At 38.5% G+C, this 12,557-nt stretch overlaps 1 protein-coding gene across 1 annotated transcript in view; it reads left to right on the top strand.

The window, feature by feature from the left end:
* Nucleotides 1–12,072, top strand: part of NMT2 (N-myristoyltransferase 2) — a 32,801-nt gene extending 20,729 nt beyond the window's left edge. Inside the window, exons 8-12 of the mRNA XM_075419424.1 lie at nucleotides 530–638; nucleotides 4,201–4,371; nucleotides 6,675–6,842; nucleotides 11,064–11,201; nucleotides 11,403–12,072. Coding sequence (XP_075275539.1) covers nucleotides 530–638; nucleotides 4,201–4,371; nucleotides 6,675–6,842; nucleotides 11,064–11,201; nucleotides 11,403–11,423 — 607 coding nt within the window. The 3' untranslated portion in view covers nucleotides 11,424–12,072. The remainder of the gene's footprint in view (nucleotides 1–529; nucleotides 639–4,200; nucleotides 4,372–6,674; nucleotides 6,843–11,063; nucleotides 11,202–11,402) is intronic.
* Nucleotides 12,073–12,557: the final 485 nt, after the last annotated feature.

Raw genomic sequence — 12,557 nt, 5'->3', positions numbered from 1 at the left:
TGGACAGGGTACTTTTTGATTTGAAATTGTGTTTGTACCTATCAATGCCAAAGATCCTGTAAGTTTCTGTAAGGAAGGATGGGGAAAAAAAAAAAGCCACGCCGTGTTAGAGTAACCAGGGATGTTCTGTTGCACAACAATCTCCTAGGAAGAGGAGATCTTGTTGAACAAACTACTTAGACCTGAGCAGAGGGTCCTGTCTGTGGAGGAAAATAGATATTACCATGTAAATATGGTGAGATTGTCAGGGCTATGACAAGTACTAAAATGTTTAGCCCTGTGATTACTCATTCTGTAATAAAAAGCATTTGCTTAGAATCAAAATTGGTGATAGCAGGCCTGTTTAAAAGTTATTGTTTGGATATAGCTTTTCCTTACCTCTTGCTGCACAGACTTCTTACAGACATAGTACACACTTGCTTAGAAACAAATTTGGAGAGAAGGAGCAATGCGAGAAAACAGGGAAATGGATGCAAGTAAAGCTGACACTTCGAATACTATTTAATCTCTTTATTAATTTTATTTCCAGGTATTGGCATCGATCACTCAATCCCAGAAAACTGGTGGAGGTGAAATTTTCGCATTTGAGTAGAAACATGACTCTACAAAGAACAATGAAGCTCTACAGACTTCCTGATGTAAGCAGTACGACTTCTAGAGAATCCCCACAGTTATTGTGAGGCCCAAAATAACCTTCCATCTGTCTCTGAGAGCACAGGCTTTTCTATGGAATGGCAGTGCATGCAGGACATCAAAAAAAACAAAAACCCAAAACATCTCTGGTTGATGAAAAAAGACCTTAAGGGCTATGCTAAACAGAAGAGACTATTGCTGGAAATGTAGATGTGTATATGGAGAAAATATACATTTTGACCTAAAAGCCTGACCTTGACTTCATAAGCATATGGGATCTGAGCTGAAGATGCGTAAGACAATTCTTGGTATGATTAATCTGATCGAAGATTATTGGAACAGAAAATTAACAGTTCATGTCTTAAAATTCTCAGAGAAGTCCATCAGAAAGTTGGCTGAGTACAGTGGGATTGATTCCACTCGCAGCTTTTTCTGTTGTCAGAGAATGTTGTTCTTCTGCAATGAGCACGCTCAGCAAAAGCTGCCTCAGAATGTTGTGTGCCGTTTATTTGCATGGTCTAGCAAAAAAAAAAAAAGTGTTCTGCCATAGCTAGGTTAGTTAAAAATATTTTTTCTCATGTTTGCAGGTAATAGTTAGGCTGGCAAAAAGCCTTAGGATGTGTTTCCATTATAGGGCAAGTCACTGTAAGTAGTCTGAGGTGCACTATTAAAAAAATCTCATTGCTGTAATTAATAGCCTGTAGAAGCTAGTCTAAGCTATGACTGGAAACAATTTCTTTGCTTGTAAAAGCTACCTTTCTATTTGGAGGGATTGCAGAAGATCCTTTACCTGTAGCATATCAGTCAACCTTTTTTATGTAAAGAAACCCTCCTTTTTGATTAAAAAAAATAGTTTTTTCCTCACTCGTAGTACTTTGTAATGATTTATCTGGCTTTGGAGAATTGCATCTGTTGGTTATACTTAGCTTGATGGCACAGGTTCTCTTACTACTTAAATATATGGGTAATACTCTAAGCACTCCTTGGTGTAAAGCAAGGCTTGATCTGAACTCCTGCTGCTGTCAGAGAGACTTGTTTCCTGTGCTGCCTGCCTGCTACCCGGGCCTGCACGTGCAGGTTCTCCCTTGCGTCCAGGGCAGCAATTTTCAGAGCTCAAGAATTAATAACCAAATTAATGAGGTTTTAATCTTGGAGAGCTAAATATAGTTTCTGTCAAATCTTGAAGACATTTTTAATAGTCTAAAAAAGTGCAGTAGACGATTTCAAATATAGGTTTTGGTGGCAACTCTAGTACTGTTTCTCATGGAAACACTGCAGGAAAAGAATAGTTTGAAGAATAAGGATCTTACATACAATACAAAAAGCATAACTACAGAGAATCATTAGGAACAACAGCAATTGTACCCTGATCATCTTCCCTTATCATGAAAGTCATATTTCAACAGAAAAATAAATTACAGAAAACAAAGGATACATCATTTCTCATTCATAAAATACAGCTAAGGCAAACATACTGTACAGAGAAGTGCAAATAGAAGATAGGTGCTTTGAAAATCAACTTTTAAAACTGTTTGTTTATTTTTAGATTGGACTTGGGAGCTTCTCCTGTGGAAAATAAAGATTTAATCTTTGTGCTAATGTTTTTTCTTTTTTAGTTCTTGTGCTTTGGATTTTCTTGGTGTTTTTTTCCTGAGAAAGGGTTCAAGTGCTGTTGAGGATCTTTATCGTCGGTTTCAGGCTGTTGTCGTAAACAATACTGTCACACAAATTTGTTCCTTCAGGCCACACTGTCCTGTTCCTCAGCACCAAACAACGTTTCTTGTGTTTCAACTTCTTTTCTTAGCATCCTTGGAATAGTGGTGCCCCTGGGAGCTCATCTCCCTTTAAGAGGAATTAATCATTCCTAATCACTTGAACAATCTGAATTAGAAAGGTTTTCAGAAATAAAAAAATACTGTAATTAATAAATACCACCCTCACTGAAGGCTGTTTTTGTGCATGTAACTATAAATACAAAAAATAAAGTTTTTTTCTTAAGTGTTCTATCTCTTGAGCAAGGAGTTTTCTGAAAAGGGTAAATTTTGGCTGTGTTTAGAATAAGGCCAGGGGCATGTTTGTCTCTGTATGTCTTTTTCTGATTGCGATCCTGAGCCAGGATGCTCCCATGAATATATGGCCAGTACACCTTGATATGCGGAGCAGAGAAACAAATTTTAGCCCAGTTCTGTATGCTTCCCCTCACTTCTGGGACTGCAAATAATCATTTACTGGTGGCCATTCTGAGCCTTGCTGTGGGATAAAGATGTTCCAGCCCAGGTGCTTTTCGTCCCATCCTGCTTCAGTGTATGGCTTTAGAAGAGGGACGAAGGCTTGGAGTGAGCCGAAATTAGCTTTTTGTATTGTAGTTCATAAGGAGGTTATGAATGAATTATGTCGTGTTGATGAGTCAGGTGAATACCCTTCTGGATTCAGGGGCATTTTAAAATGTAGATGATGTGCTGTTGTGGAGGCAACCCGTAGTCCCAGGCTGCTCAGGAAAGCGGGAAGACTAAAATGTAAGACACAGCCCAGAGGTGTGGTAAGAAGCACATCAATTTGGCTGCTGACTCCCAGAGTATGTGAATAAATACCTCCCTCAGATTAATGCCTTTTGAGCAGAGCATAATCAGCTACACTAATTTCAGGCTTCCACTAATTGAGTCTCTACCTGGCTCCTCTTGCAATTGACTTTGCCATGATCAACGTGATACATGCCCAAGTACATAGCTCAGACAGACGAAGCAGGATAAACGAGCTCTGAAGAGAAAGAGCCTTAGCCTCCTTGAAAGAAAGTATTCAGGAAAGTTAACAAAAGCTGGGGAGAAGATTTTAATCACTTTTTTGCATGTTTAAACATTAATTGCATAGTATTGGAAAGCAATTTTTTCCCCTCTTCTGGTGTTTAAAGTCAGATAAATAACTTTATTTGTTAAAATACTGTAGGTTTTCAATTTCAGGCAGCTGTAAGTTATGAGATGCTTTCTTGTTAACAGAAGAGCAGTTGTGCCTCTATAGAAAGTTGAGTTGGCAAGGGAGTCTGCAAGTGAGAACAGGTGGAGGTTTTTTGTTAAGAATTTCTAGTTAAACTTTATCAGCTGACTTTTGTTTATAGCTTGACTGTAATTTTCATAAGTTTGAATCGCAAGTGTTCTTGTCTTCAGACTGGCCTCTGATATGCAAGTTGCTTTATGTTTTGTTACTCTGTCTGGGCTTGAGGTAGTTTAGAAGAATATAAGAAAAAAAGACTGACCTAAAAAAAAATAATAATAATACAAAATGCATGAAGTCTAGGCTGTTGGCAATGGTATCTCCTTCTCTGGAGAAATAAAGTAGTTTCAGTAATGAAATATAAAGACTGAAGTGCCCCAGACTGTCTCAATAATTAGAAGAGAGGGAATTCTGATTGAAAGCCGTTTGTAAAATAGCATAATGAATTAGGTGGCTGGGGTAAAGTAGGCTAATAATGAATGCATTATAGCGAGTGGAGTGACTCTGCAACCTACTTTCAGCCTTTGCTGCGTATGCAGTTTTAACATGTTAACATTATTTTTCTTTTGTTACAATAAGGCCACAAAGACTTCAGGTTTGAGACCAATGGAACAAAAAGATACTAAAGCAGTACAAGAATTAATCAACACATACTTGAAACAGTTTAATCTTGCTCCTGTGATGGATGAAGAAGAGGTAGCCCACTGGTTCCTGCCTCGGGATCATATTATTGACACTTACGTAGTAGAGGTAAAACATGCCCTAACTACTTCATGAATGTGTATGTGAATGCCACTTACAAAAATTCGTATCAGCATCAAGTTTTTGAAATGTGGACAATATGAAAAGTGTGTGCTATAGGTAGAGTTTGATATAATGATTCCAGGCTTTGTTCTTTGTATTGGATTCTGATAATGAGAAAATGTTTGGCTGTGATAAACTGCAGTGCTCTTATAACAGGATATTTTAAAGAAACTGCAGTGTTTTTATAACAGGATATGTTAAAGAATAATTTTTGAAATCTCAGAATGTCACTATCTTGGAAATATTACAGCAAAGAACCTCACATATTTTAAAAATTACCCTTCCACCTGCATTTCTCAATCTTTTTCCATAGAGGTATGACATGGTAATAAGCAGTGGTCTTCAAATCTCCTTTTCTAGAAAAAAGGAAAAATGCCACAATGACTGAGATAAGGATTTGTTTTGAATTCAATATTATTCTCTCAGATGTCTAAGATTTTGCCATACACCAGTTCAAAGTTCTTTATTTTTAAAACCAATTTTAGGGGCATCTGCTGAGGGAATTACGTTTTTTGACGATCTGCTTCAGTAAAATATATTTTTTTCCAGTAAAAGAGTGTGTGTGTATATATGTGTATGAATTTGTGTGTATATATATGTATATGCATGAGTATATGTAAAATAGAGAAGTAAAAGTTAACGTCTCTTGGTGCTGTCATGAGTTGCTGTCAGCTAGGTGTTCTGTTATCTTGAAAATTATAATCCTTGTCCACTAACAAGATGGAGAGCATCATCTTTTCCTACTACTTACTCTTCCTTCCCCACCCTACCACTCCCACCCTTCAACCTGTCGATCACAACGCTTCTGGCAAAATAAACAGTGCAGGATGATGATGATTATTATTGCGGGATGATTATTATTATCAGGGGGTTGGAACCAGATGATCTTTTAGGTCCCTTCCAACCCTTACCATTCTATGGTTGCGTTTGGATTGGGAATCTCCAAGGCATGGTTGGAATAGCTGCGATAAAGCTAATGGAGAAAGATATACTCTTCCCTTTGCATCCATGCTAAATCAGTCGTAAACATTGTATTTAGATAGTGTATTACTTTGTTTAAAATTATAAGGTTATTTGAAAATGGTCAGCACTGACATGCTTAAACCTACCAGCTCCTCACAGAAACTGTAGGTTGTGAAGCTCAGTGTCCCCACACTGCAACCTGAATTTGTGCAGGAGTCTCAGCTGCACTTAGAAACTTACTGCTGCTGGAGATGAGAGGTCCTGCTCATCGGTTGCCATTGTCCAAGCTTAGCTTTCTACTTACTTTATCGTGGGTGTAGTGCTCATTGGACTCTTCCATGGCCTAATTTGATTTATTATCCCTCCTTCTTTCTCCACCCCCTCTTCTTTCTGCCCACACTCCTTGGGTTGTTTTTTGGCTTTGTTGGTGAGTCACACCCTACAGAAGAGTCCACAAGCACCAGGATCAGCAGGAGTGTTCCACTGACAGTGCCATTTTAACTGAACAGCACAGTCTTCACTTGCTTGTTTGACACTGTCTCTTGAACTGGTTTTTCACTATACAAAACGTAGGTTTGTTAGTGCTTAAAATCTTTTTAAGACCGGTGTGACGTGGAGGAGGTACTGTCAGATTTTTGAGTCTTCTTTGTAATGTGCAGAGCTAAACCATTAACATAGTCTGCATAATTCTTGAATTAGTATTTTCATCATCCTTTCTGAATTTAGTGAGTGACTTAATAACTTTTCTGTTATTTGTTGTTAGTTTCTCTCTACTACAGAATCTGTACCTGCTCTAAGACAATAGCTTTCTTGGCATGTGGTGGGTTCAACTCTTTTACTTTTTACTGTAGAAGTACTATCAATTTAAGGATCCATGTGAGGTCCCTCATTGAGCTCAAAATAATGGGCACCAGTCATTCAAAAAAAAATTCTATACTTTTTTGGAAGTGTGCTTTGTTTATAGCAGGCTAAGCTTGGGAAACAAACTGAAATGATTTGGCACTTGGTTGTCAAAATGTTATTGGTGTAATAGACTAGAAAAATATAAAAGTTTTCTTTTCTGAAGTGACCATTTCATGCTTTAGTCTTGGTTTGATGTATAGGTAAATCCTTGGCAAGAATTCAGTTTCTTCAAATCTTAGCCAGGATTACCTGTTATACTATAATACTTAACGGTGTGCAAAACTGTGCTGCATTTATTACTCACTTTCTGTAGAACTGCCATGTTAACCTAACCAACAACTGAGCGGTTACTTCTTATTAATTGCCTTTTTTTTTTTTTGTAGGGCTCAAATGGTGTATTAACAGACTTCCTGAGTTTCTACACATTACCTTCAACAGTGATGCACCATCCTGTTCATAAAAGCCTCAAAGCTGCCTATTCCTTTTACAATATTCATACAGAGACCCCCCTCTTGGACTTAATGAATGATGCACTCATTATAGCTAAATTGGTAAGTTGTGGAGGTTTTTTTTCCTGCTCTTTCACAAAAATATTTTTAGGAGTGGTGGCAAGGTAAGAACTGGCAGCAATTTACCCATGCCATTGCATTCTTGTTTTCTTTTAGCGTCTAAAGTGCAGGGTGCAGTTGATGACACATATACAATATATATATTAAAATATAAAACACTCTGCTTGTTTTTCATTTTTACTTTGAGTGATGCTAGGAAATGACAAGTGCATGAAGATCAAGTGTTTGCCATAGCTTAAACTGTGTGAACATCCAAGAGCACACTGGTGACCATATTCACTAAGTATTAGAAGAATAGAAAGTATTACTGAGATAGTTTCCCTTGGGGATGAGTTAATAAGTTCTATTAAATACATTTTGTTTGTTTGTTAAAACTTTTTTTTTTATTTCTACAAAGCGTAAAACCTTATTTGTGCAAGGTTTATCATTTTATCTTGTTACTAGTTGCTGCCTGTAAAGCTCTGTAGATGTCATGTTGTAGCTTTTAAGCACACCTTTGTGCATGGAATTACATTGATAGATGGTTTAGTTGAATGGAAGAGACTATAAATGAAGTTTTTAAACATAAGAATTGTGTCAGTGCAGTCTGATGAAAAACTAACGCTTGGCCCTTACTCATCGGGGTTTCATGGGAGTGCAGTGAAAACACCAATGGCAGCGTAGTCTGTGGTATGGAGCTGCACATCCCAGCACCCCAAATGAATTCTCAGAGACCTGTTCAGCATTTCACAGCACTGCACAGGCTTCATGCAGTCTGTGGTATCCATTCTAGCAAGCATTCCCAACATGCTGCAGAGCATAGGCATGTTTTCTGCTCCTCATGCTTGTAGCTTGCCCCTCCCAGCCGAAGTGTTGCTGCCGCAGTGCTCATGGTGTTACACCAACCAGATGAGTGCTCAGTGCAAGCAAAACGCCAGCTGTGCTCCAGCTGACCGTGCTCAGAGCCGTCTGCACTGCATGTGGCACAGGGATTTCTGCGTTGATCCTGTATGAAGCCAGTATGAATCCTGTGTGAAGCCAGTGCTGGTTTGCAAAGGCTGTATCGGTTCAGACTTCAGGCTGCGAAAGCAACCACATAGTCTTCAGCTTGTCTGTCTCAGCCATGTTCATGCAGCGCTGCAGCTGAGCTGGTATCGATGACGTGAACTGCTTGCTGCAGCCTGCTGACCTATAAGCAGTATGGACCTGAATAACTGTTTGGCAAGGAAAACTCCTGGATAATCATGGGGAATACAGAACCCCATTATTCAGCCTCCACAATAATACCAAAAGAAGTTCAGAGACAGACTTTGAAAGGTGTTAAGATACATGAAGATACAGGAAGGTGGCTAGTATAATTTTCAGAAGTGGCTAAAAATACTAGTACTACTTATTCTTAAAAGTCAAAGTGGAAAAAGGAGTAAACATTGGTCTCCATTTGAAGTGTGGCGTAGGGAGCTAAGTGGCTGGCCGTTCTCTAGGCCACGGATGGAAAAGGTGAGGAAGCAGTTACGTGGTCTAACCGCAAGGCTTTGCACCTTCCTCTGTCTGCATTTCTCTCTGAATGTGATGTGTGATTCTTTTATTTTAAATGGATCATCATACAATTAGAATACTGCTATTTAGATGCCTGTGGATATCCAGAGTACCTGCTGGGCCTGTCTGCATCGTTACATGCCTAATTACATTTGCAGATCCAGCACTTGGACTTTTAGATGAGGAGAGGTGGGGCAAGGGAAGAGAAATTATAAATGCACTCCTATTCAAAGCTTTTGTTTACAAATGTACTGGGTCTGGCTGGGATGGAGTTAACTTTCTTCCTAGCAGGCCATATGGTGCTTCACTTGTCAGCCCTGTTTTAGTCACAAATACAACATGCCAGTGTTTTGGCTGTTGCTGAACAGTGCTGGCACAGCCTCAAGGCTTTCTCTCGTTCACCCCCAGCGAGTAGGCTGAGGGTGGGCAACAAGCTGGGAGGGGACACAGCCAGGACAGGTGACCCCAGCTGACCAAAGGGATATCCCACACCATATGATGTTGTGCTCCACGATAAAGTCTGAAGGAAAGGAGGAGGATGGGGGGATGCTCCTGGTTATGGCATTTATCTTCCCAAAAAACCACTATGCACACGGAGACCTTGCTTTCCAGGAAGTGGCTTGACATCTGCTTGCTGATGGGAAGTAGTGAATGGATTCCTCTTTTTGCTTTGCGTGTGTGTGCAGCTTTTGCTTTCTCTGTTAAACTGCCATTATTTTGATTCACAAGTTGTCTTGACTTCCTTCTATTTTCTCCCCATCCCATGGGAGAGGAGTGAGAAAAAGCTGGGTGCGTGTTTGGCTCTTGGCTGGGGACAACCCACCACAGACCTTTCTGTACTTTTATTCCCAGAGAATGCGTTTTTGAGGTATGAATTCAACTCAGCAAATTGCTTTCAGGGTTTGCGTGTCAATTTAATGTTGATTTTTATCTTCATATTGCACGATATAAAATTAGTTTAGAACTAAATCTAGTAAAATCTTCGCAATTATAGGACAAAATGCCTGAACTCCAAAGCAAAACCCAAAATTTGGAGTTAATGCACTTAGGTTCCGTGTATTCTGCACGGAGAGTGTGGGATTTTGCAGCAGGATAATCCCCCCAAAACCCTGTGTATTTTATTGTTGAAGCTGACACTAACTTTCTAGCTCTAGAACAGGAGAAAGCTTATCAACAGGGAAGAAGCTCACTTCTGAGTCTGCTCTAATGGTCTGGCAGAGCTGTGGTGCAAGTATCTTTGAACAGGAACTTTTTGATATCTTTCAGAAGATACTAACCTGAACCTAATCTGCTAATGTTTAGATACTGAATTAAAACTACATCTATAGACTTTATCATTTATTTGAATTTTGAGTGCTTAATTGCAGAGCTTCACTAATGTGTCTGTATGTACAGTGTGTCTCTGTTCTCTCCCGCTTCCCTTCCTGCTTTCTGAGATTTCTGTTACTGTCTATTACTAACTTGGAATATTCAACATTTACTCTTTAGTTGCCAAGTGTCAAATCCTTGCCACCTTATTTGTCTTGTTTTTGTGTTTTTCACAGCACATTTAACTTAGCATACCATCATCTGCACACAGAATGATCATTGTGTGAGGTAGTGGGAACCTTACTAAACTCATTGTCTGTGCTTTGCGACTTTCTTTTAAATAGTCCGAAACTGATGGAGAGCTTAAAATGCTCTTTTTCTTCAATCTCTTTTTTTTCCTAATATGGAGTGCTTATTTAAAAGGAAAAAAAAAATACCTCTGGTTTTTATACTGAGTAAAGAATATTCCTTACCGCCTTCTTGTGCTTAAGTAACTGAGCGTTATTGTTTTGTAATTTATTTTTATCTTAGAGTATAGAAAGTCCTGTAGGTGCATTGCCTTTGTGCTGTTAAGACTCCAAGATCTTAGGTCAGACTCCCTTGAAGTTAATTGCACATAAATAAACTTACTATATATCCAGACCCCCAAGCAAATTCAGCTATTCATACATAATGATTGTCACTGCGATGGCTTAACTGACCTTGGTTTTATGTTGCTTGTTAACAGTTCAGAGTGAGTTGGGATTTGAGTATGTTTGTGTTGCCACACAAAACCCTGAGACTAATTCGGCTACGTGGCTGTTCTGAGAGCAAAATCACCCTTTGAGTGATGAACTTGGGAGGCTGATGAAAAGAGGAGTTGGTAGAGGGTGCATGAGTAGGGGAGGGAGACTAATGTGAAAGATGAGAATTCTAAAGACAATGGCATTTCAGAAAAGGACCAAATCACAAAAATATGATGTTTATCGTTAACAGGGATAAATGGCTGAAAAACACCATTAGCTGTATTTATGCAGCTTTAGCTGGAGTAGGCTATGTGTGTCAAAACACTGTGTGCAACTGTAAAAATGCGTATCTATAAGGATAAAATAATGGGTAATGCTTCAGGGACTCCTCAGACCTTTACCCCTGAAAGTGGCTTTAAGATTCCTAGCCTTTGGAGATAATCTTCAGGCAAGGTTGTGACTTATACTTCACTTTCTATTAGGAAAATTACTTTGTATGTTTATCTAATTATAACGCAAGATTTATTCCCTTGTCTTTTTTCCCCGCTTAATTAGCCTAGTCTTTTGGATATTGTATGCCACTGTGTAAAGTATCGTTTGTGTGTCATTTGAAACTCTTCAAAGTAAAATTTAAAAAATGTTTTGCTATTGCCAGAAAGGATTTGATGTGTTCAATGCACTAGATTTAATGGAAAACAAAACATTCCTGGAAAAACTCAAGTTTGGGATTGGAGATGGAAATTTGCAGTATTATTTGTACAACTGGAGGTGTCCTGGCATGGAATCTGAAAAGGTAAGGGAAAAAAAAAGAGCTTCTGAATTCTGTTAGGTATAATGGTACATTAATCTACACTAGCCAGCATGGGCAGAAGTTTTAAAATAACTTTTTTAGTTGGTCATATTTAAAATCCATAACTGGGGTGCAGAAAACTAATGATGTTTAGATTTATTGCCATATTTGAACTAAAATACTATATTTCTCTTCTTCCTTTAGGTCGGTCTTGTGTTACAATGAGGACACTTACATTTCTAGAACTCTGAGGTCATCGTTTAAGTTAATTTGATCTCCATAGCTCTTGCAACGGTATTGTTCAAGAGGAGTAAAAGCACAACATCAGTGATACTGAAATACTCCATTAAACCTGAACAAAGAAGACATCCATATGTGACCAAATTTATGCATTTTCAGATAGATCAGAAGGTCCACGAAACTCTTTTATTGTCCATGAAAAGAATAAAAGCACATTCATTTAAGTTTCAAAGCTTAGCTTGCACCTTGATGAGAAGAAGGTATTTTTTTTTCCACTCTGTAGAAAAGACTGTTTTGTACAAACTGAACTTCAGTGGTGGATTAGGGTACAAAAATATTTGCTATTATGTGGATGAACTGCTGCATTTCTATTTATTAAGTGGTGGTGTATGTTTGTCAGTGTAACAGAATGAAGGATACAAACTTGAGTATCTTTGCTTATTTACTTCACGTGGATATCATCATTTTGGGGGAAAATCATGAAGTACGATACGTTTGTAGCTCTATGAAAGTCCTGGATGTTTTTGTAACTGGAGCAGTATGACAATGTACTGGTGTTTAACTAGTGCATTTGTTTCTCCATAAGCAACGCTGCCAAATCAATAAAATTACAGATTTGTACTTTGATCTTCAATAGATCAGTGGATTGATTTAACAGTATCGCACTGTTCAGTGCAAGTGTTATATCTATGTTGCCGGAATGATAATACATTACTGTACTTAATTTACAGTTGTGGCACAAAACCTTAGTTTTTCCTCAGTAGAATACCATCAGCCTGTGTGTAAAACTAAGAATTTTAGTAGTGCTATCAGGATATTTATAGTTTGAATGTTTTCAACGCTTCTGCGAAATTGCACATACTCCTTTGTCTACTTTGATTTCCTATGAAGTCTGTAATTCTAATGAAAAGTATCTTGTGTAAATACGTATTCATAAAATGTTCCTGGTACTGTTTTTATCCTGACTTTGGAACAAGAAGTTTCGCTATATACGTGGCTAGTAAGCAGAAGAGAAATGCTCTACCCTCAGTCCTTGGAAGTCTCTGTCCTGCGCTTCTTGAAATGCAGGAGGGCTGATCTTTGTTGTTGCAGGGAGCTGTTTTAACTCCCTCATGAATG

Source organism: Opisthocomus hoazin, chromosome 4 (assembly GCF_030867145.1).
Source record: "Opisthocomus hoazin isolate bOpiHoa1 chromosome 4, bOpiHoa1.hap1, whole genome shotgun sequence".
Taxonomy (NCBI): Eukaryota; Metazoa; Chordata; class Aves; order Opisthocomiformes; family Opisthocomidae; genus Opisthocomus; species Opisthocomus hoazin.
This window is presented reverse-complemented; position numbering and strand designations above follow the sequence as displayed.